General features: G+C 38.5%; 1 protein-coding gene across 2 annotated transcripts in view; it reads left to right on the top strand.

Annotated features, from left to right (window-relative positions):
* Positions 1–23,370, top strand: part of LOC125397994 (glycine N-acyltransferase-like protein Keg1) — a 28,204-nt gene extending 4,834 nt beyond the window's left edge. For both annotated transcript variants that reach the window (XM_048430550.3, XM_085693653.2), the window contains exons 2-6: positions 5,392–5,481; positions 7,137–7,244; positions 15,376–15,502; positions 19,537–19,708; positions 22,075–23,370. In XM_048430550.3, coding sequence (XP_048286507.3) covers positions 5,404–5,481; positions 7,137–7,244; positions 15,376–15,502; positions 19,537–19,708; positions 22,075–22,477 — 888 coding nt within the window. In that variant the 5' untranslated portion in view covers positions 5,392–5,403 and the 3' untranslated portion in view covers positions 22,478–23,370. The remainder of the gene's footprint in view (positions 1–5,391; positions 5,482–7,136; positions 7,245–15,375; positions 15,503–19,536; positions 19,709–22,074) is intronic.
* Positions 23,371–23,782: the final 412 nt, after the last annotated feature.

Here is a 23,782-nt window from a genome sequence, read left to right as displayed (position 1 = left end):
CAATGACTCTTCTGTTTCTATTTTGTGAAACTCATTAAGGAGTATAGGTATTAACTCTACTTGGAAGATCTGATAGAATTCTGCATTGAAACCATCTGGGCCAGGGCTTTTTTTGGTAGGGAGGCTTCTGATGACAGCTTCTATTTCCTTTCAACTTACAGGTCTATTTAAACTGCTCACCTGGTCTTCACTTAATTTTGGAAAATTGTATTTATATAAAAAAGTGTCCATTTCTTCCATGTTTTCCAATTTTGGGGCATACAAGCTTTTGTAGTAAGATCTAACGATTCTCTGAATTTCCTCTGTGTCTGTGGTTATGTCCCCCTTTTCATTTCTGATCTTGTTAATTTGCATGTTCTCTCTCTGCCGTTTGATTAGTTTGGATAGGGGTTTATCAATCTTGTTGATTTTCTCTAGAAATCAGCTTTTTGTTTCATTGGTTCTTTGGATTGTTTTCTGTGTTTCTATTTTGTTGATTTCAGCCCTCAGTTTGATTATTTCCAGTCTTCTACTATATAAATTTTCTTCAGGTTCACCTTTTTATCTAGCTTCTCTAGGATCACAAATTATAGACCCAAAGACCTTTAACTATGGCTAGAATCCACTTATGAGTGAGTACATACCATATTCTTCTTTTTGGGTCTGGGTTACCTCACTCAGTAAAGCGTTTTCTATTTCCATCCATTTGCATGCAAAATTCAAGATGTCATTGTTCTTTACCGCTGAGTAAAACTCTAATGTATATATGTTCCACACCTTCTTTAACCATTCTTCTATTGAGGGGCACCTAGGTTGTTTCCAGGTTCTGGCTATTACAAATAGTGCAGCTATGAACATAGTTGAACAAATACTTTTGTAGTATGATAGGACATCTCTTGGGTATATTCCCAAAAGTGGAATTGCTGGGTCCTGAGGGAGGTTTTTTTTTTTTTTGATCCAGTCTATTTGGTGTTCTGTATGCTTCTTGTACCTTCATAGGAATATTCTTCTTTTTTTCGTTGGGAAAGTTTTCTTCAATAATTTTGGTGTATATATTTTCTGGGCCTTTGAGCTGTAAATCTTTTCCTTCTTCTACACCTATTATTCTTAGGTTTGGCTTTTTCATGGTGTCCCGGATTTCCTGGATGTTTTGTGTTAAGAATTTGTTGGATTTGTTTTGTTCTTTAATCAGTGAGTTTATTTCCTCTACAGTATCTTCAGTGTCTGAGATTCTTTCTTCTATCTTTTGTATTCTCGTGGTAATACTTGTCTCTGCAGTTCCTATTTGTTTGCCCAGATTTTCCATATTCAGCCTTACCTTGGTTTGTGTTTTCTTCATTACCTCCATTTCATTTTTCAAGTCTTGAACTGTTTTCCTTACCTGTTTGATTGCTTTTTCTTGGATCTCTTATTTTTTTGGGTATCTTTGAGAGATTTATTCATTTCATCTACTTTTTTGTTTGTTATCTTCATTTCTTTATGGCAGATTTTTCACCCCCTGTTTAAGTTTCTCTTATATTTTCATATAGTCCCTCTTAGAGTCGATTTCTTCTATTTCTTCTGGAGTAGGGTGTTCAATTCTCCTAGTTTCGTGGTCCCTGGATTCTGGTGATGTCATGTTGCCTTTCAGGTTGTTGAAAGAATTTTTTCTTTGGCGCCTGCCCATCTCTTCCTTCAAATGGAGCCAGGAGTGTCTTGGTGTCTTGGTTCAGTTTTTGCTGTGACTGACTCTCTGGGTGGATCTCTTCAGTGCAGGAGCAGGAACTGTTCCTGTCCCTATAGATGGTATTCCTCAGCACCCTCTGGATGGAACACCTCAGCACTGAAATAGGGACATCTAGTATTCCAAGGACACAGGAGACAAAAAAGCGACCGTGGGGTCAGGGCAGGGCCAAGTGGAATACAGAAGACCCTGCAGTAGAAGCTGGGCAGGGGGACTGTGCTCTCTACCAGGACAGTCTGCCCTGAATAGCACAGACTCACCAGTCTGGATGGAACTCCTCAGCACTCTTTCTCAAGCATTCTCATGCTATCCAATTTGCTGACATTATAACAATGCCTATGGTTTTGTATCAAATTTACTTTGCCTTTTGTGTCTATGACAGTTTCAGAGAAATGTTTCCAGAGAAAAAAACAGTTGCCTATAGGAATATTAGCCCCCTACTATTTTGTTATGCTTCAGGACATTAGAAGAAATGTAAGAAACCTTTTCACTGCTTTTTACCAATAGATAAAGTGTTGTTACTAGCATCTACTAAAAATTTGTGGATTTTGTTATATGATCAACAGTATACACGATTGTCTTCAAAAACAAAGACTGAATTATCTTGGTCAAAATACTATAGAGTCCAATTTGAATATCTCTACTCTAATGTTACCAAGAAATACAAATAAAACGCATGTATTAACATTACCATAAATGAGGAAAAGAATACTATATAGAAACTACAGACAATAAAAGAATGGTAAGAAAAGAGCAAGACAAGGAGTGCTAAATGTTGCTTGAAAAACAGAAATTTACTGATGTAGAAGCTTCTTAAAATATACATGTATATGAAATTAATTTAAACGGAGTCTCTAAATAATATGGGAGACAGAGCCCCAACTAGATATCATAAGCCATGAAATTAAACCTCCTGAGCCTGGATCACTTAGCATCTTTTTGACTTAATGGCCAAGGGGTCCCATGGAATCCCCAAATATCACAGACTATTGCTAAATTAATTGGTTCCTCTCTGTAATCTAATGTTAAGGCCCTAATGCTAAGACCAACACTTACTTATAGCATTGAGAATAGAGACGTTAAGCTGTTGCTGGACTAGAACTTCCACACTTCTGAATAGTGTCCATGTTACTGGGAGATACTTTGCACAACACTGGAAGAGAAAGGCAGTCATTAACATTTCCTTGCCACAAACCATGTGACATAAAACAGCGACCTACCTACAAGACATACCAGTGCAATAATGGCACAAATGTTATAGGAGTAACCGACCACTTTGTCAAATCACCTTTAAGGTCTTCTCTGTGAAATGTAGCACATGCCTGATGGATATACTATGGCCAAGAACCCAAGTTTGGATAGACCATGACCTTGAAGAAAACATATTGTATTTTCTACTAAAGGAACATAGAAATAAAATTATTTGTAATGACATACTGCTATACCCATAGATCAGTACTCTCTCAACTCATATCATAGAAAGTTCTTCATCTAGTAAATGGGAATTAGCCCAGAGATCCAAAACTAGACAATGTGCTGAGGATGATTTTGGAGGTCTTTTTCATAAATAAGACATTTTCTTTTTTATTTCTTTTTATTATTTTTAATTGAGCTCTACATTTTTCTCTTCTCCCCTCCCTATTATCCCTCTTATACCCTCTTATATTCATCAACACCCCCTTCAAGACTCAGAGAAGTCTAAAGAGAAGGCTAAAAGATCATAATAGTCAGAGAGGATTGATGACGCCAAGGCGATGGTGTCTTTCAGACAAAATGGATCTAATGTATTCGTGAACCCACAGAGACTATGACAGCAAACCAAAACTTTCATAGATTCAGATCCGATGGGGTCCCACCATGAGATAGGAAAACACTGTGAGCACAGGTTCCCACCTACAATCAAGGAGATAGCTTTTGGAAAATGACTCTTTTTGGAAAAAGCCTCTGTCAGAAGTATTCTAAAAGGAGGTGTCACTGTGTATACTAACTACACACAAAAAACCTTTATTTGAAACTTTTTTTTTCTTTTTTGCCATTTTTATTGTTATTTTGCCACTTTTTCTATTAGTTTCATTTTTTGTTTCATGCTGTGCTTTTTCATTTTTGTTTATTTTTCATTCATGTTTGGTTTATATTTGAGAGAGAAAGAGAGAGAGACAGAGACAGAACATAAAATTGAGCTGGTTTATATTTGAGAGAGAAAGAGAGAGAGACAGAGACAGAGAACATAAAATTGAGTGGGTAAGGAGGTGGGGAGGACCTGGAAGAAATTGGGGTTGGGGCAGAAGGAAAGAAGATCAAAATGTATTTCATGAACAACAGTTTCTAATAAAAAAACGAAAAGGGGCATAAACTTAAATAGACCTCTAACCTCTAAATTAAAGTCTCCCAATCCAAAAAAATGCCCACAGTCAGATGTTTTGAGCATAGAAATCTACCAAACATACAAAGACAAGCTAATGCCAATAGTCATCAAATTATTTCACAATAGAAACAGATGGAACATTGCCAAATGCATTTTATGAGGGCACAGTCACCCTAATATCCAAACCACACAATGATTCAACAAAGAATGAGAATTACAGACTAATTTCCTTTATGAGAACAGATGTTAAACTACTTTTTAGAATGCAAACCAAATCTAAGAACACATCAAAAATATTATCCATCATACCCAAGTAGGTTTCACCCCAGAGATGAATGGACTGCTTTGCATCTAAAATTCAATCAATGTAGTCCCACATATAAACAAACTGATGTCAAAAAAAATCTTACGATTATCTCATCAGATGTCCCCTACCAAAAAAAAGCCTTTTAAGAAAATTCAAAGCTCCTTCATGATTAACGTCTTGGAGAGCATAGGGATACAAGAAATATACCTCAATATAATAAAGGCAACTTACAGCAAACTTGTATCCAAACTCAAATTAAATAGTGAAAAACTAAACACAATTCTAGTAAATTCGAACAAGACAAGGTTGTCCACACTCGCAATAAAAATTCAATAGAGTACTAGGAGATCTAGCTAGTGCAATAACAACTGAATAAAATCAAGGAAAATACAAGTTAGAAAGGAAAAAGTCAAGGTAAGATTGTAAGATTTACAATTTACAGATGGTAAGATTTTATATATATACATACATATATATCCACAAAAATTCTACAATTCTACCAGGGAACTCATACAGTTGATACATACCTTCAGCAGTGAAGAAACTGGATATGACCATGAAATCATATGTCCTAAAAAGAAGATATGAGGAAAGTCTTGTGTAGATCCAGATCCTACTGGTTTAGCATTGCTATGATCTAAATCTTTGCATCTCTTTAAGGGTCCTATGTTGGAAGGTCTTGCCAAAATGATGGGTTATAGAAGGAGCTGGAGGCCCTTCGGAATGGTTCTGTGCTACCTTTTCAGATGTTTTGAATGCCTTCATAGGTTAAGCTCCTGAGAGCAAACCTACTTTTTCCATCCCAAGAAGGCACAGCTAGAGGGTGTATCTAACAGAAAACAGAGTTCTACAGGACAAGAAACATGCCAATGTCTTGAGCATGGATTTACCAGTCCTGTGAGAAATAAATTCCTGATGTTTATATGTCTGTGACTCCTTATTTTAGAGGTAGTCTGGACACATGGTAAAGATATTCCCACTCCTGACTTGCTATTGTCGCTGATCTTTTCATCTTAGGTATCAGAAGAGATGTTCTACTTACAGGGTTCTCAGATGCTCCAGGTTCTGGAGAACTCCCTGAGGAAGCACTTGCCTGAGACCTTAAAGGTGAGAGTAGAATGTTTTCTTAGAGAAAACTGGCACCATGACACTCCTTTCACCTATGCTTATACTACCAGAGCATAAAGAAGTCTCAATAATGTCAACTGCACAACATTAAAAAGGCAAATTGCTGCTCCCCATAGCCAAAAACAAATGTCACTGTTTACTCTCAAAGGACAATTCAAAATTTTTGTGAGACTCAGTCACAAAATAAAAACTTGAAAGAATGTGGAAGATATACATCAACAATAGTGTTTGCCTAACCTGTGCAAGGTTCTAGGTTTAATTGCCAGTGGAGAATAAATAATTTTCCTGAGTCTTAAATGACAAATCACTATTTAGTTGAAATCATAAGAAATTAAGTAATAAGGATTTTGATCTTATTTAAAATTTGATTTAGTTGTATCCCCAACATGGCTCTAGCAGGGGAAGATTTTTTTTGTGGCTACTATCAGGATGTTTTTTAAATTTATTTTTATTGAGTTCTACATTTTCTCTGTTCCTCTTCCTGCCTCTCCCCTTCCCCCCTTATCCTCCCCCATGGTCCCCATGATTCCAATTTACTCAGGAGATCTTGTCTTTTTCTACTTCCCATGTAGATTAGATCTATGTAAATCTCTCTTAGTGTCCTCATTGTTGTCTAGGTTCTCTGGATTGTGATCTGTGGGCTGGGCACATGTCCTTGTGGCAGTATTGAGCATCCTTTGGATACATAATCTAAAGCTTTATTACTGAGTCTTGAGATAAGTTGTTTCCTAATTTTCTGAGAAATTGCCACACTGACATACAAAGGGCCTGTACAAGCTTGCATTCCCATGAGAGGAAGCTTTTTTAAAGTATAAAATCTGTTAAAATATGTATCACCAGATGCCTCTGTAGCATATATTATTTCAATGAGAAAATGATTTAATGTATAAGAACTTCTAGCTCTCTTTTTATGTTTGACATAACTCACTATGGAAATTTTTAGTGAACTAGGATTTGGCCTATATATATTCTCAGAAGAGATGAGGTAAAATTGTCTGACATAAAATATACTAATGACATGGAAACCCAATTTTTATAAGTTGACCTGGGACTCCCTGTTTATTCCAGGCAGTCCTTGAATTTTCAACCTGAGCGCCTCAGCCTCCCTATTATCTGACTTAACAGACATGTATCACTAACCCTGGCTAAATCTTAACTTAGATGAGAAATAGTTGATATGAAACACATATCAACATCTAGATGATGCAGATCTAAAAATGACATAGTATGAATATTAATGCAGCAATTACAAAATTCTTCTAGGCATAGTAAAAAAAACCACTTGCCATGAATGGAAACCATTTCTGCAATGTCTCAGCTTCATAAAATTTGTCTGCACGTGAAAAGAAATAAATCTTATATCCATAAACAAATTTTTATTAGATTGTACATGAAGAGAGTTAATGAGTTTATTAGTAAATCACATCATTTTTTATATTTTATCTCAATTTTTAAAAGACACTTTTGTTAGAACAAGCAACTGTACACTAGGAACCATTTGAAAAATTCATCTAGTACATCTTTCCAACAAATTTTCATATTTTCATAGGAATGATCATTGTTCTAGTCAAATATGCCGCATCTTCCTATCTCTTTGTAATATGATGACATTTCTGCTGACTTGTAATACTTAGGTTTATGGGACTGTCTTCCACATGAATCAGGGAAACCCATTCAAGCTCAAGGCTCTGGTGGACAAGTGGCCTGATTTTAACACTGTTGTTATTCGACCCCAGGAGGAGGTAAGTTGCAATATAGAGTAAATATGCCTGGATCTCTACACGTGTTGCATTCCTAGCATGTGTCTGACTGGATGGTTGATGCCACCGCCTATTCCCATCATGAAAAATAGAAATGAATTATACTGATGTCAACCAATACCCTGCCTAAAGGATAATTCACAAAAGTCTACAAAAATTACAGAATGTTATAAAACTTTCAAGAAGGGAAATACACAAACGTATAGTAATAAGCCATGGAGAATGTAACTAAAGGTACAGATGGAACACTTTCATTTTTATCCACGCTTTTGTTTTACTTAGCACCATAGTTCCTCCATCAGTATGACTGATTTGAACTGCAAGCACACTTTATCGCTTCATTATTTCTTACGTCTTGTTTGTAGGATTTAGAAGCAACTGATGAAAAGTATTATCAATGTAAGATCATGTTGATACACAAAAAACGGCTTGATACTTTGTTATAAACATCAAAACAACATTTCCCGAGGGCTGGAGAGATCACTCAGTGGTTAAGAGCACTTGCTGTTCTTGCAGAGGACTGGGATTTGGATCCAGGCACCCACGTGGTTATATGGAATCTGACACCCTCTTTTGATCTCAACAAGCATCACTCACATGTGATATACATACATATGTGAAAGCAAAATATTTATATTTATACAATAAAAGAAGGAAATCTGTAAAGAAAAATGCATCACCTAAGCTAGGTTTGTATATTGTAACAAGTTAGTTCTTAGTTCTATTTTCAACTGTTATCCTGGGGTAAAACAGAATTCTTGTCTTTTTTTTTCTATTATCTCTGAGTTCATTTATTTTATTTTATTTTATTTTATTAATTTATAAAAGTTTCCACTTCCGCCCCTCCTCCCAATACTCTCCCACTCCTCCCACTCCCTCTCCTCCTCCCTCTCCAGCTCTAAGAGCAGTCAGGGTTTCCTGCCCTGTGGGAAGTTCAAGTTCCTCCCCCCTCCCTCCAGGTCTAGGAAGGTGAGCATCCAAACAGACTAGGATCCCAAAACGCCAGTACATGCAGAGGAAACAAGTCCCAGTGCCATTATCAATGGCTTCTCAGACAGTCCCAGTGCCAGCCACATTCATGGAATTCGGTTTGATCACGTGCTCGTTCAGTCCCAGTCCAGCTGGCCATGGTGAGCTCTCATTAGATCAGTCCCCTTGTATCAGTGGATGAACGCACTCCTCACGGTTCTGCCTTCCTTGTTCATGTTCTTCCTCCTTCTGCTCCTCATTTGGACTTTGGGGGCTCAGTCCAGTGCTCCAATGTGGGTCTCTGTCTCAATCTCCATCCATCGTCGCATGAAGGTTCCCTCTGATCCTGCCTTCCTTGCTCACGTTCTCCCTTCTTCTGCTTCTCGTTTGGACCTAGGGATTTAAGTCCAGTGTTCCAATGTGGGTCTCTGTCTCTATCTCCATCCATCGCCAGCTGAAGGTTCTATTTATGATATGCAAAATATTGATCAGTTTGGTTATGGGCCAAGGACAGTTCAGGCACCCTCTCCTCTGTTGTCCAGGGAACAATCTGGGGACCTCTCCTTGGACCTGGGAACCCCTCTAGAGAAAAGTCTCTTTCCAACCCTAAAATGGCTCCCTTAGTTGAGATATATACTTCCCTGCTCCCATATCCATTTTTCCTCCCTCCCCCCATCCCAATCCCCCAAGCTTTCCTCAACCCTCCCCTAATTCCCTTTCACTAACCCTCTTCCCTTCCATTCGCCCCCACCCCCGTGCACCCAAGTTTGCCTGGCAATCTTATCTACTTCCAATATCCAGGAGGATAACTACGTGATTTTCTTCAGGTTCACCTTCTTATTTAGTTTCTCTAGGATCACGACTAATACGCTCAAAGACCTTTAATTATGGCTAGAATCCACTTATGAGTGAGTACATACCATATTCCTGTTTTGAGTCTGGGTTACCTCACTCAGTAAAGCATTTTCTATTTCCACCATTTGCATGCAAAATTCAAGATGTCATTGTTTTTTACCGCTGAGTAAAACTCTAATGTATATATGTCCCACACGTTCTTTAACCATTCTTCTATCGAGGGGCACCGAGGTTGTTTCCAGGTTCTGGATACTACAAATAGTGTTGTTATGAACATAGTTGAACAAATGCTTTTGTAGTATGATAGGGCATCTCTTGGGTATATTCCCAAGAGTGGAATTGCTGGGTCTTGAGGGAGGTTGACTCCCAGTTTCCTGAGAAACCGCCACACTGATTTCCACAGTGGCTGTACAAGTTTGCATTTCCACCCACAATGGATGAGTGTTCCCCTCACTCAACATCCTTTCCAGCATAGGCTGTCATTGGTATTTTTGAGTTTAGCTAATCTGACCGGTGTAAAATGGTATCTCATAGTTGTTTTGATTTGCATTTCCCTGATCTCTAAGGATGTTGAGCACGACCTTAAGTGCCTTTTGGCCATTCAAAGTTCTTCTGTTGAGAATTCTCTGTTCAGATCGGTACCCCATTTTTAATTAGAGTTTTAGTGTCTAGTTTCTTGAGTTCTTTGTATATTTTTGAGATGAGACCTTTGTCTGATGAGGGGTTTGTGAATATCTTCTCCCAGTCAGTAGGTTGCCTTTTTGTCTTACTGACAGTGTCCTTTGCTTTACCGAAGCTTCTCAGTTTCAGGAGGTCCCATTTATTCATTGATTCCCTTATTGTCTGTGCTACTGGGGTCTACCTAGGAAGTGCTCTCCTGTGCCTATGTCTTGTAGACTACTTTCCACTTTCTCTTCTGTCTGGTTCAAAGTGGTCAGATTAATGTTGAGGTCTTTAATCCATTTGGACTTGAGTTTTATGCATGGTGATAGATATGGATCTACTTTCATTCTTCTACAGGTTGACATCCAGTTATGCTAGCACCATTTGTTAAAGATTCTTTCTTTCTTCCATTTCATACCTTTAGCTCCCTTGTGGAAAATCAGGTGTTCATAGGTTTGTGGGTTAATATCTGGGTCTTCTATTCAATTCCATAGGTCGACTTCTGTGTTCTTATGCCAATACCAAGCTGTTTTCAATACTGTAGCTTTGTAATAGAGTTTGAGTCAGGGATGGTTATACCTCCAGAAGTTCCTTTATTGTATAAGATTGTTTTGGCTATCCTGGGTTTTTTGTTTTGCCATATAAACTTGATTATTGTTCTCTCAAGGTCTGTGAAGAATTTTAATGGTATTTTGATGGGGATTGCATTGAATCTATAGATTGCTTTTGGTAGAATTGCCATTTTAACTACGTTGAGCCTCCCAATCCTGGAGCAGGGGAGATCTTTCCATTTTCTGGTATATTCTTCAATTTCATTCTTCAGAGGCTTAAAGTTCTTGTCAAATAGGACTTTCACTTCCTTGGTTAGAGTTATCCCAAGATATTTTATGCTATTTGTGGCTACCGTGAAATGTTACGTTTCTCTGATTTCCCTCCCAGCTTCTTTATCCTTTGTGTATAGGAGGTCAACTGATTTTTTGGAGTTGATCTTGTACCCTGCCACATTACTAAAGGTGTTAATCAGCTGTAGGAGTTCTTTGGTTCTCTGGGATGAAGCCTACTTGATCATAATGGATTATTTTTCTAATGTGTTCTTGGATTCGGTTTGCCAGGATTTTGTTGAGAATTTTTGCATCGATGTTCATGACTGAGATTGGCCTGTAATTCTCTTTCTTGGTTGTGTCTTTATGTGGTTTTGGTATCTGCGTAACCGTAGCTTCATAAAAAGAATTTGGCAATAACTCTTCTGTTTCTATATTGTGAAATACATTAAGGAGTATAGGTATTAGCACTTCTTGGAAGTTCTGTTAGAATTTTGCATTGATACCATCTGGTCCTGGGCTTTTTTTGGTCGGGAGGTTTTTAATAACAGCTTCTAATCCTTCATGACTAACACGTCTATTTAGATTGTTCACCTGGTCTTGATTTAACTTTGGTAAATGGTACTTATCTAAAAACCAGTCCATTTCTTGTACATTTTCCAAGTTTGTGGCATATAAACTTTCGTAGTAAGATCTAATGATTCTCTGAATTTCCTCTGTGTCTGTGGTTATGTCCCCCTTTTCATTTCTGATCTTATTAATTTGAGTGTTCTCTCTCTGCCGTTTGATTAGTTTGTCTAGGGGTTTGTCAATCTTGTTTATTTTCTCCAAGAACCAACTTTTTGTTTCGTTGATTCTTTGGATTGTTTTCTGTGTTTCTATTTTGTTGATTTAAGCCCTCAGTGTGATTATTTCCAGTCTTTTACTCCTCCTGGGTGAGTCTGCTTCATTTTTTTCTAGAGCTTTCAGGTGTGTTGTTAAGTCTCCAATGTGTGCTTTCTCCATTTTCTTTAATTGGGCACTTAGTGCTATGAACTTTCCTCTTAGAACTGCTTTCATAGTGTCCCATAGGTTTGAGTATGTTGTGGTTTTTTTTTGTTTATTCAAGTATCTGAAAACACTCTTTCCACTTTCTCCCATCCTCCCAATACCCTCCCGCTCCCCCCACTCCCAAAGATTTATTTATTTACTATGTATACAACATTCTTCCTCCATGTACGCCCGCATGCCAGAGGAGGGCTCCAGATCCCATTACAGATGATTGTGAGCCACCATGTGGGTGCTGGGAATTGAACTCAGGACCTCTAGAAGAGCAGCCAGTTGTCTTAACCACTGAGCCATCTCCAGCCTGAGTATGTTGTGTCTTTATTTTCAATAAATTCAAGGAAGATTTAATTTCTTTATTTCTTCCTTGACCCAAGGGTGATTCAGTCGTTGTCTGTTCAGCTTCCATGAGTTTGTAGGCTTTCTGGTGTTAGAATTGTTATTGAATTCTAACTTTATTTCATGGTGATCCGACAAGACACAGGCAGTTACTAATATTTTTTGTATCTGTGGAAGTTTGCTTTGTTGCCAAGTATGTGGTCAATTTTCGAGAAGGTTCCATGAGATGCAGAGAAGAAAGTACATTCTTTCCTATTTGGGTGGAATGTTCTGTAGATATATGTTAAGTCCATTTGATTCAATACCTCCATTAATTCTCTTATTTCTCTTCTGGGTTTCTGTCTGATTGACCTGTCCATTGACAGGTGTGAGAGAGGTGTGTTGAAGTCTCCTACTATTAGTGTGTGTGGTTTGATGACTGCCTTCATATCTAAAAGTTTTTCTTTTACATAAGTGGGTGTTTATATATTAGGGGCATAGATATTCAGGATTGAGACTTCCTCCTGATGAATTGTTCCTATTATGAGTATAAAATGTCCATCTCCGTCTCCTCTGATTGATTTTAGTTTGAAGTCAATTTTGTTGGAAATGAGAATGGCCACACCCACTTTTTTCTTAGGTTCGTTTGCTTGGAAAACCTTTTCCAAACCCTTTACTCTGAGTAGATGTCTGTCTTTGTGGTTGAGGTGTGTTTCTTGTAAACAGAATGTTGGATCCTGTTTTCGTATCCAATCTCTTAGTCTGTGCCTTTTTATAGTTGAGTTGAGTCCATTAATATCAAGTGATATTAATGACCAGTGGTTATTGACTCCAGTTATTATTTTTTATTTTATTTTATTTTTGTGTATTAGAGTTTGTGTGCTTCCCTTTTTTGAGTTGTGCTTGTGAAGGGCTGCTAGATGCCTGAGTTATTATAGGACGTGTTGGCAATGTTGGATTCCTTGGGTTGCATTTTCCTTCTATTACTTTCTGTAAGGCTGGATTTGTAGCTATGAATTGTTTAAATTTGTTTTTATCCTGTAATATTTTGTTCTCTCCATTGACAGTGAACGATAGCTTGGTTGGGTATAGTAGTCTGGGTTTGCATCTATGGTCTCTTAGTTTCTGCAGTACCTCTATCCAGGACCTTCTGGCTTTCATGGTTTCCATAGAGAAGTCTGGTGTAAGTCTGATAGGTTTACCTTTATAAGTTACTTGACCTTTTTCCTTTGCAGCTCTTAATAATCTTTCTTTAATCTGTATGTTTTGTATTTTGATTATTATATGGTGAGGAGATTTTTTTTTGATCAAGTCTATTCGGTGTTCTGTATGCTTCTTGAACCTTCATAGGAATATCGTTCTTTAGGTTGGGAAAGTTTTCTTCTATAATTTTGTTGAATATGTTTTCTGGGCCTTTGATCTGCAATTCTTCTCCTTTTTCAATCCCTATTATTCTTAGATTTGGTTTTTTTTATTGTGTCCCAGATTTCTTGAATGTTTTGTGATGAGAATTTGTTGGATTTGCTGTTTTCTTTGATCAGAGCATTTATTTTCTCTATGGTGTCTTCAGAATGTGAGATTCGTTCTTCTATCTCTTATATTCTATTGGTTATGCTTGATTCTTTAGTCTCTGTTCATTTACCTAGATTTTCCATATCCAGTCGGCCCTCGGTTTGTGTTTTCTTCATTTCCTCCATTTCAGTTTTCAATTCTTGAACTGTTTCCATTACCTGTTTGATTGTTTTTTCTTGGTTTCCCAGGGTATCATTTACGGATTTACTCATTTCTTCAAATTTTTGTTATACTTCTCATCCAATTCTTTAAGGGAGTTAATCATATCCTGTTTAAAGGAATCTATTGCTTTCATAATGGCACTTTTTCCCACTTCTTCTGGATTAAGGTGTTCAAGTCCTTTTATTGTAGGGTTGCTAGGATCTGGTGTTTTCATGTTGTTTTTCAGATTGTGGAGGAGTTGTTGCCTTGGTGTCTGCCCATCTCTTCCTTCAAATGCTCTCTATTAGATCTTCTGATACCAGGTCAGGTTCCCTTGTTGGGCAGGGACTTCACTGACAGAAGGCCTACCTTTCTGCAGGCAGGCTATTGAAACACAGGAGCTGCCTCCTGCCGGGTTGCGCTTACAACCCAGGCCCTGGGGAAATTTTCTGGCCCCAGGAGGAAGGGAGAAATAGAGGAAGGGGTACCTGGGTGAAAGCTGGGATAGGAGGCAAGAGAACTTAGCAGGGTGGGGCCACCCCTGCAGGGTGACCTGGGAGTCAAGGGGGTTGGGGAAAGTCTGAACTCCTCCTTGCTGGGCTTCTGCCATGGGTCAGGAGCAAACTCACCCCTCCAAAGGATGTCTGCTAGAGGATCAGTGCCCCTTGCTGTCCTGGAATGTCGCTGAGCTGACACAGGGCCTACCTTTCCTCAGGCAGTCTATTGAAGCACAGGAACTGCCTTCTGCCAGGTTGTGCTTACAGCCCAGGCCCAGCGCACCCAGATTTCTTGTCTTTAAGGATAACTGGACTTAAAATAATCCAGCTCATTCTCAGTCCATCATGAATTTTCATTGTAATATCAACTTCCCATTGAGATGCTACTCTGCTTTCTATATCAGTTATCTACAGCAAAGTCAATAAAAGAAGGCAGAAAAAAGAATGGTTTGGGTGGTTGATGTTACAGGGAGAGAATTAGAATTTACCCTCAATACCAAGTGAAAAAAATTTGCCAACAGGAGTGTTGAAGATAACTTAAATATTTAATAAGGCAGAACAATAAAATTAATAGTTTGATCATCAGTATCATTATACAGTATACAACATTTTAGTCAATATCTCATCAAAATTTGAAGAGTAAAAGCATTCAGATTATATGTTAGTAGAAGTAATATTTCTGCAATATATTCTTTGATAATTAAGTAGTCCCATTTTGGGTTTGTAAATTTGTATATATATATATGTACACATATATGTATATACATATATATATGCTCATTTACTTGCTTTATGAGGTTGTCATTTACTAAATAATAATAAGCTATTTTTGAAGGATTACCTAGTTTACTAGCTTTAAGAATGCTTCCATATTTATGGGTTCATATTCTGATTCTGTTTTCAGTATAGACTTTAATAGCAGAGTATTCATAGCCCAGAGCAAGGAGTATTCTTTTAGCAATATATTCTTTTAATTTGCTAATTTGATTTTTCTAATGAATTTTATAGCACTCTAGTTTCCCTTGAGTTTGGGTAATGTTTTTCAGGGTGATTTTACTTTGAATTGAGTCAAGACTTTTCTTGTTTTTGCACTGTAAATAATTACAACATAAATCCACAGGAGCCATTACTTTTAGAATTTTAATTTCTCACAGTGGAGTTGAATTCTGAATACCATCATAACCGAACACAAACACATCCATAAACATTTTGGTTCATTCTTTTTGAAAACAGGACATGCAAGATGATCTTGACCACTACACCAATACTTACCTAATCTACTCTAAGGATCCCGAGAATTGTCAGAAGTTCCTCAGCTCATCAGAAGTCATTAACTGGAAACAACATCTACAGATTCAAAGTAAGAGAACCAGGGTATATGTGGCTGTTGTTATCTGCTGTGTACACATGGTGGAAGTCACTGTTCCTTTTGAACATCTTCCATCCCACACACATTTTTGCAAGGTATAGACAATTAGCATGCTGTTATCTGTTTCTTTGCTCAGCGTCTACCATCTGCAGGGGGAACTATCAAGAGCTGCAAGGTGTCGAATCAGGCAAAGGTCTGATTTCCAAAATATATGAAGAACTAAAAAAACTAAACATTCAAATTCTAAATAACCTAATTTAAAAATGGGGGTACTGAACTGAACAGAGAATTCTCAACAGAAGAAGTTCAAATGGACAATAGATACTTAAGGTCATGTTCAACTTCCTTAGCGATCAGGGAAATGCAAATCAAACAACTTTGAGATACCATCTTTCACATGTCAGAATGCCTAAAATCAAAATTACCAATGATAGCCTATGCTGGAGAGGATGTGGAGTAAGGGGAACACTCATTCGTTGGTGGTGGGAATGCAAACTTGTGCAACCACTTTGGAAATCAGTGTAGCAGTTTCTCAGAAAACTGAAAATTAACCTACCTCAGAATCCAGCAATACCATTCTTGGCAATATATCCAAGAGATGCCCAATCATACTACAAAAGCATTTGTTCAACTAAGTTCATAGCAGCATTATTTGTAATAGCCAGAACCTGGAATCAACCTAGATGCCCCGCAATGGAAGAATGGATAAAGAAAGTGTGGCACATGTACACATTAGAGTACTGTTCAGTGGTAAAAAAAAATGACATCCTGAATTTTGAATGCAAATGGAAGGAAATAAAAAACACTATCCTGACTGAGATAACCAGGACCCAAAAAGATGAATATGGTATGTACTCACTCATTAGTGGATTCTAGCCATAAATAATGAACATTGAGCCTATAGTTCACAAACCTAGAGAACCCAAAGAAAAACATGTATAGATCCTCCTGGAAACTGGAAACAGACAAGATCGCCGGGGAAAAGTTGGGAGCATGGGGGTTGGTATGGGAGTGGGGTGGAGGGAAGGGGAGAGGGGGAGAGAGAAAGGAGAAGGGAAGGATTGGGGAGAGCTTGGGAGGGTGAGAGGGTTGAGATGGAGGAAGGGTGGATATAGGAGCAGGGAAGAAGATATCTTAATTAAGGGAGCCATTTTAGGATTGGCAAGAGACTTGACTCTAGAGGGGATCCCAGGTATCCACGAGGATGTCCCCAGCTAGGTGCTAGGGCAGCAGAGGAGAGGGTGCCTGAACTGACCTTGTCCCATAGTCACACTGATGAATATCTTGAATATCACCATAGAACCTTCTTCTGAATATCTCGAATATCACCATAGAACCTTCGTCTGGGGATGGATGGAGATAGAGACAGAGCCCCACATCAGAACACTGAACTGAGTTCTCAAGGTCCAGTTGAAGAACAGTTGAAGAACATAGGGAGTAGAGGAGCAAGGAAGTCAGGACCACGAGGGGTTGGTCCACCCACTGAGATAGTGTGTCTGATCTAATGGGAGCTCACCAAATCCAGTTTGACTGGGATTGAATAAGCATGTGATCAAACCTGACTCTCTGAATGTGGCTGCCAATGGGGGCTGACTGAGAAGCCATTGATAATGGCACTGGAATTTGTTTCTACTGTGTGTACTGGTTTTTGGGACCCTAGTCTATTTGGATGCAAACCTTTCTAGGCCTGGATGGATTGGGGAGGGCCTTGGACTTTCCACAAGGCAGGGTACCCTTAGCTCTCTTAAGACTAGAGAAGGAAGAAAGAGAGGGAGTGGGAGAGCCAGAGGGGAATGGGAGGAGGGGAGGAAGTGGAAATTTTTTGAATGGAAAAAAAAAGAGCTGCGGGGTGTAAAGTATACAAAGGAAATTTTAATGTAATTTCTTACTGCCTTAGGACTTAAGATTTCTCCTTTAGCATGCCCATATTTTACTAAAGAACATAAACATGGTGGCAATGTAACCTCACATTCCATCACTGTTTTATTATATTGTCACATTTTCAAAGAAATATTTTAGTAAATAGGACTATGCCTTCTAAAGAGGTATGATCTAAGATTGAATCCTGACGGAAACAGTTGTAAGCTGTGTGAGAAGGACTAAGTAATTTCTGTTTTAGAGACCAAAGATTTGTGAGAAAAAAAAGATTATAATACTATTCCAAACATAGACTCTTTAAGGACTAAATGAGACATTTAATAGAAACTTCTCAGTAATATTCTATCTACTTTGAGAGAATTTCAAATTTTCATTTTTCTTTCTTTCTCTTCTTCTTCTTCTTCTTCTTCTTCTTCTTCTTCTTCTTCTTCTTCTTCTTCTTCTTCTTCTTCTTCTTCTTCTCCTCCTCCTCCTCCTTGTCCTCCTCCTCCTTGTTCTCCTCCTCCTCCTCCTCCTCCTCCTCCTCCTCCTCCTCCTCCTCCTCCTTCTTTTTCTGCTGCTGCTGCTGCTTCTTTTGTTTTTGGGTTTTTTTTTGTTTGTTTTTCAAGACAGGGTTTCTCTGTAGTTTTGGAGTCTGTTTGGAACTAACTTTTGTACACCAGGCTGTCCTCGAACTCACAGAGATTCTCCTGCCTTTGCCTCCCGAATGCTGAGATTAAAGGTGTGCGCCACCACTGCCTGGCTCAAATTTTCAATATCTGTTAAAACAATTATTTTAGCTTACAATTGTATGGGTAGGAAAATTGGATCGATTTCCATTAGACAGCTCTGTTAGTCGCTCCTGGATTCACCCATATGAGTTCAGTTGCCTGGAGGGTAATGATGAACTCATAGAAATAGCACACTTTGATCCCAAGTCTGGTATTTCATAATAATGCTGTTATTGGATTGGAAGGGAATTGAGTGACATGCAAATGTCACAGGATCAGGAACAGAAAGTGAAAGTCAACTTCAGTGCACTCTTTGAACCATGTTTACTAAATCACATTCTTCCCACAAACCCAAGCAAGTTTTATGACTGAACCAAAGTAATTAAGGGTTAAGGAAGTCATATTAGTGCAATAGAAGATACTGAGAACCTTATAGTGACAATTTAATGGATTAAGTACATAGAAATGTCCCTTCAATTTCAGTTACCATACTTCTACCGCATCTTGTTTCGTAGCTATATGTGTACATACCAACCACAGCTTCCCCTTCCTCCTCTCTTCTCATTCCCTCTCCCATCTTCCTTCTACAATACCAACAATCCACTTTTTCTCAGTCTTCATTCAGAAGTGGTAATTCCTCCCATGGTAGTCAACAAAGCAGGGCATATCAAATTGAAGCAGGACCAAGATCCTCCCCACTGCATCACAGCTGGATAAGGCATTCCACCATAGAGAATAGATCCCAAAGAGCCACCTCATGCATCAGAGACAGATCCTAGTCCCACTATTAGGGGCCCACAAACAGACCAAGCTACTCAGCTCTCACCCAGATGCAGAACGCTGAGGTCAGTCCGATGCAGGCTGTCTAGCTGCCTTTTTAGAGTCCTGAGCTCCCAGAGACTCGGGTCAGTGTCAGTAGTCTCTGTGGGTGTCCCATCATGATCTTGAAGCTCCTTGCTCATTATAATCCCTCATCGTTCTACAGCTGGACTATTGGAGCTTGGCACAGTTCTTGGTTGTGGACCTCTGCATCTGTTTCCATCAGTTACTGGATGAAGTCTCTATGATGAACATTAGGGAAGTCACCAGTCTGATTACAGGGAAAGCCTAGTTCAGGCATCAATTCCACTCTTGCTAGGGGCCTTAGCTTGGGTCATCCTTGTGTTTTCCTGGGAGATTCCCTGGCACCATGTTTCTCCCTAATTTCATAACTCCTGAATATAACTGTAGTCTTAAGTAGTTAAGGTTTGTGATATCATCCAAAACTTAAATTTAGAAAAAGAGAGGGATATAACCTTTATTATATGAAGCTGGTCATGATTTAACACAAGATTTGATGATTCTATGCTCATATTCCCTTTGATTCCACTGAATAGTCTTTCCCAAATGTTAAGATGAATAATGGTATATCATTTTCTGACCCGTTTCCCCATCAAGGTTCACAGTCAAGTCTGGACAAAGTGATAGAAACTCTTGGAGCCATTAACTTGGGCAAGGTGAAGCATACACAGTGCTTTCTCTATATGATACTTGAAACAGCAAAGAAACTGGCTCCTTCCTTGCTGGATGGGAAGAACTTAGTACGCAGCTGGGACAAGTACAAGCCCATGTAAGTGTTTCAAAGCTGTTCTGCACCAATCACTGTCTTACTAATGACAGCCTTCTGTGTTAGATTTCTGAAGTGATCGTTAGAAGGCCACCTTAAAGGATAGGGCAAAAATCAGAGCACATGTGATTCATCATTGTTTTGGAGTCTAGAAGGTAGAAATCAAGATCTGAGCAAGGCTGTGCTACATAGGAATCCACAGGATAGATTTCCTTATAGTCTTTTCTAACACACATTGCCATTCCAGGAGTACCTTGGCTTTGGGCTGCAATGCTCCACTCACTAAACTCACTTTCACATTACCTTCTTTGTCCTCTGTGTCTTTTCCTATTTGTTGTGATGACACTTGTCAATAGATATGGGATGCACAGAATAACTGAGATGAGCTTATATTGAAGTCTTAGATTTGATGTTCAAAAATCCTTTTTAAAGCTATATTATCTGCATAAAGGACTAACAAGATGTCTCAGCTGGTAAAGGTGCTTGCTAACAAATCTGATTACCTGAATTCAATTCCTAGTGCCTACATGATGAGAAAGATAACCAGCTCCCAAAATTTGTATTCTGATTTTCATACATGAACATGTAACATCCATATATATACAGATACATATATACACACGCAATTAAAAATTTTACTTCTCTATACAATTGAATGCAGCTTACTGTTTAACTAGCCATGCCCTCATTACCTCTGCTAGCTTTTGCCCTGGAACCTATCCAACCATATTCTGCAGAATAGCTTTCTAATCACAATAAAATTTAAATAAGGATCACATCTCTGTCCTGCTAACTTGATTTCAATGCTTTCTGACATGCTTTCAAATCTTTCTGAAATCTTCAGCCCTCTAAGCAGAGATTTTTATCTACTTCTTAGGCCTTATCTTGTTTCTTACCTACAAAAGCATCCAGTCATTTAAAAAAAAACTACATGTTTAATTTTAAAACATAACCTGTATTATAGACATGAGTCTAAAGTCAGAGGTTGAGTCACTCTTTCAAACTAGTTTTCTTATGGATATAGTATAAAGAGTTGATTTTACAGACTAAAGGTTAATTTTAAAGACTGAGGTAAGATAAAATAACACAAGCAAACTTTTGTCATTTCAGTGTTATTTCCCACATAACATAGAAAAGGAAGACACACATTAGAATTTGACAGATTGGTTCAAATCAGTTTACTTCAAGTTAATTATTTTGGTTAAATTTAGAGGAAAGGGACCCTCATTCAAATTCTCTTATCTCTCTCTATTACTCACTCACTAGCTCACTCTCATGCTCTTTCCTTCTCTCTCTCAGAAAGTCAATTAACACTGTAATATTGGTTAGACGACATGAAGCATTATGTGAATGATTTAATATTGTTTCTAGTGTTGGAGCTAAATGCAGAAGGTATTGATGCTATGCCATAGCTTTACTGCAATATCTACTTGACCTTCATGAGCTCAGGTCTCCAAGATTAACTCCTCTCTGTCTAAAATGTCTCTCCTATGAAGACCAGTCTTTACACTAATGGCTTACTTTGTTATCTACATCTACTCACAAGTTACTTCATCAGAGTCTTGGGTAAAACACTTCAGTAAGTCACCACTGCACAGGGTTCACATTTATTTTACTCATGGCACTCATGAGTATTTGAAACTAGTTAATTTATTCTACAGATTTGATATTTGATTCATCCTCTACCAATAAGGAAAACCCTGCAAGAGTTAGGATCATCAGGAGCTGGCACACAGTGTTCTGTGAATTCTCTTCATGCAACAACTGAATCCTAATAAAAATATTTTGAACACATTTTACATTGTCCCCACTTATGTTTAACATAATGCTGAGGAGATCCAGAAGCCAGCAGTGAGTATGTGACTTGAGGATGCTCAATTCTAAAGCCCTTTGTGGAATTTTCCTCCTGAAAGTACCCTGTTCTCCTGTATACTACACGGCAACCTGGAGAACACCCATCCAAAAGCTACTGGGAACTTTTGTCCTAGTTAAAGTTAGCCCAATCTCTTGACAGAAAGCAGAATCTAGTGGTGGAATAGTTTGATTAGCACATGGATGAGTGGACCAGAGTTGAAAAAGAGTGTCTAACTCCACCAACAGAGCTCATTCCAAAATGAGTCCTGAAGCCTCCCACACCATTGCAAGTTGCTTATTAGCCCTACTCACTAAATGGGGAAACACAAAAGGTGAAGAACAATTAATCAGTACTTCATACACACAATGTTGAAAGGAGCTCAGTCAGTCTGGCTACAGAGCACACAGTCTTAGTGATTCTACTCTCTGCCTCTTGCAGCAATTTAGGGGAAAATGAATAAAATTATTCATAACCTATGTGACTAAGGGCTGCTCTTTCCTCTTGTTCCCAACAGTAATCAAGAATTGTTCAAATTCACCTCCCTGAATGTTACACATGCTGTGTTGGTGAATAGCATCTGGCACTTTGGTGGCAATGAGAAAAGTCAGAAGTTCATTGAACGCTGTATCCAAACCTTCCCCAGCTCCTGTATTATGGGGCCTGAGGGGATTCCTGTGTCTTGGGGCCTGATGGACCACACTGGAGAATTGAGAATGGGAGGCACCTTGCCTCAGTACCGGAACCAGGGTCTCATTCACCACGTTGCCTCTCACCAGATTCAGACTATAAATGATCTCGGCTTCCCCATGTATGCACATGTGGATAAAGCTAACTTCAATGTACAGAGAGTAGTTGCCAGGCTGGCTCATGTCCCCATGCCCTGTACTTGGAACCAGTGGAATTATGAGCCTCTATGAAGCTGAAAAGAGTGGTGAGGGTACCATCCTTGTAGATGAAGAAAACAGCTGAGTGAACACCTAAATTGTCATTAGGTGGACAAATGTTTCTAGAAAGCAGGGGTATATCATGAACTGCACACACTGTTTCTCTGCCCTCACATTGCTCACACACTTAATTCCATTTCTTTGTCATGCAGAAGGTCACTGTCTCCTGCTCTAACTCTGTCACAAGTCTCACATTCTCAGGATGCCTCTAACAGAGTGATTCTCAAACTTCCTAGTTTGTGACCCTTTAATACAGTTCTTTATGTTGTGGTGAACCCTAACCATAAAATTATTTTTGTTGCTACTTTACAACTGTAATTTTGCTACTGTTATGAATCATAAAATATATATCTGTGTTTTCTGAAGGTCTTAGGCAACTCTTGTGAAAGGGTCATTCAAACCCCAATGGTTTTACAATCTGAAGGTTGAGAACACTGCTCTAATGCATTAACTAAATCATTTTCCTTTCTACTTTGCTTTTATAGCTTCTGATCCATGCCCATTAGCAAGTAGATTTGTTTTGTGACCTGCTGCACCACACACATTCATACAGCTTCTGTATTCTGTTGTTTTTCTTTTATTGACTGGAGGAGTAGCTTGTCATCTATAAATACCTATTCAAAATTATTCTCTATCAGGTCAGTTCCTAGCTGCTATATTTTTTATGTAAAACTACTACATATGCATACATAGATGCACAATGTGTGTGGTGAAATTGTAGAATTATTAAGAAATAAACCTGGGATCATCAAGTACAGATGCTTGCAATCAAGAAGAAAACCAATTCCATCAAGTTGTCCTCTGACATCCACAGTTGTTCTGTGGCATGTATAATCATAAGTAAATAAATGCAATTTTAAGAAAAAGACTAGTTTTCTGTAATTTACAATGACGTTCACCATTTGTTACCACACTAGGAAGAAGAAATTAGCATTGTTCTAACAGTTGAGCTTTGTTTCTTCATTCTAGCATTCATATTTAATAAAACTATTCTTTTTTTTGAAAGTAATTTTATTAAATTATAAAAAGTTTCCATTTACGCCCCTCCTCCCAACGCCCTCCTACTCCCCCCCTCCCTCTCCTCCTCCCTCTTTGTCCCCAAGGGCAGTCAGGGTCTCCTGCCCTGTGGGAAGTCCAAGTTCCTCCCCCCTCCATCCAGGTCCAGGAAGGTGAGCATCCAAACAGACTGGATCCCAAAAATCCAGTATATGCAGAAGAAACCAGTCCCAGTGTCATTGTCAATGGCTTCTCAGAAAGACTGCAGGCCAGCCACATTCA

The sequence above is a fragment of the Myodes glareolus genome, chromosome 7 (genome assembly GCF_982192425.1).
Source record: "Myodes glareolus chromosome 7, mMyoGla1.1, whole genome shotgun sequence".
In the NCBI taxonomy this organism is placed as follows: Eukaryota; Metazoa; Chordata; class Mammalia; order Rodentia; family Cricetidae; genus Myodes; species Myodes glareolus.
Note: the sequence above shows the minus strand (reverse complement) of the source record. Positions and strands in the feature narration are given on the sequence as shown.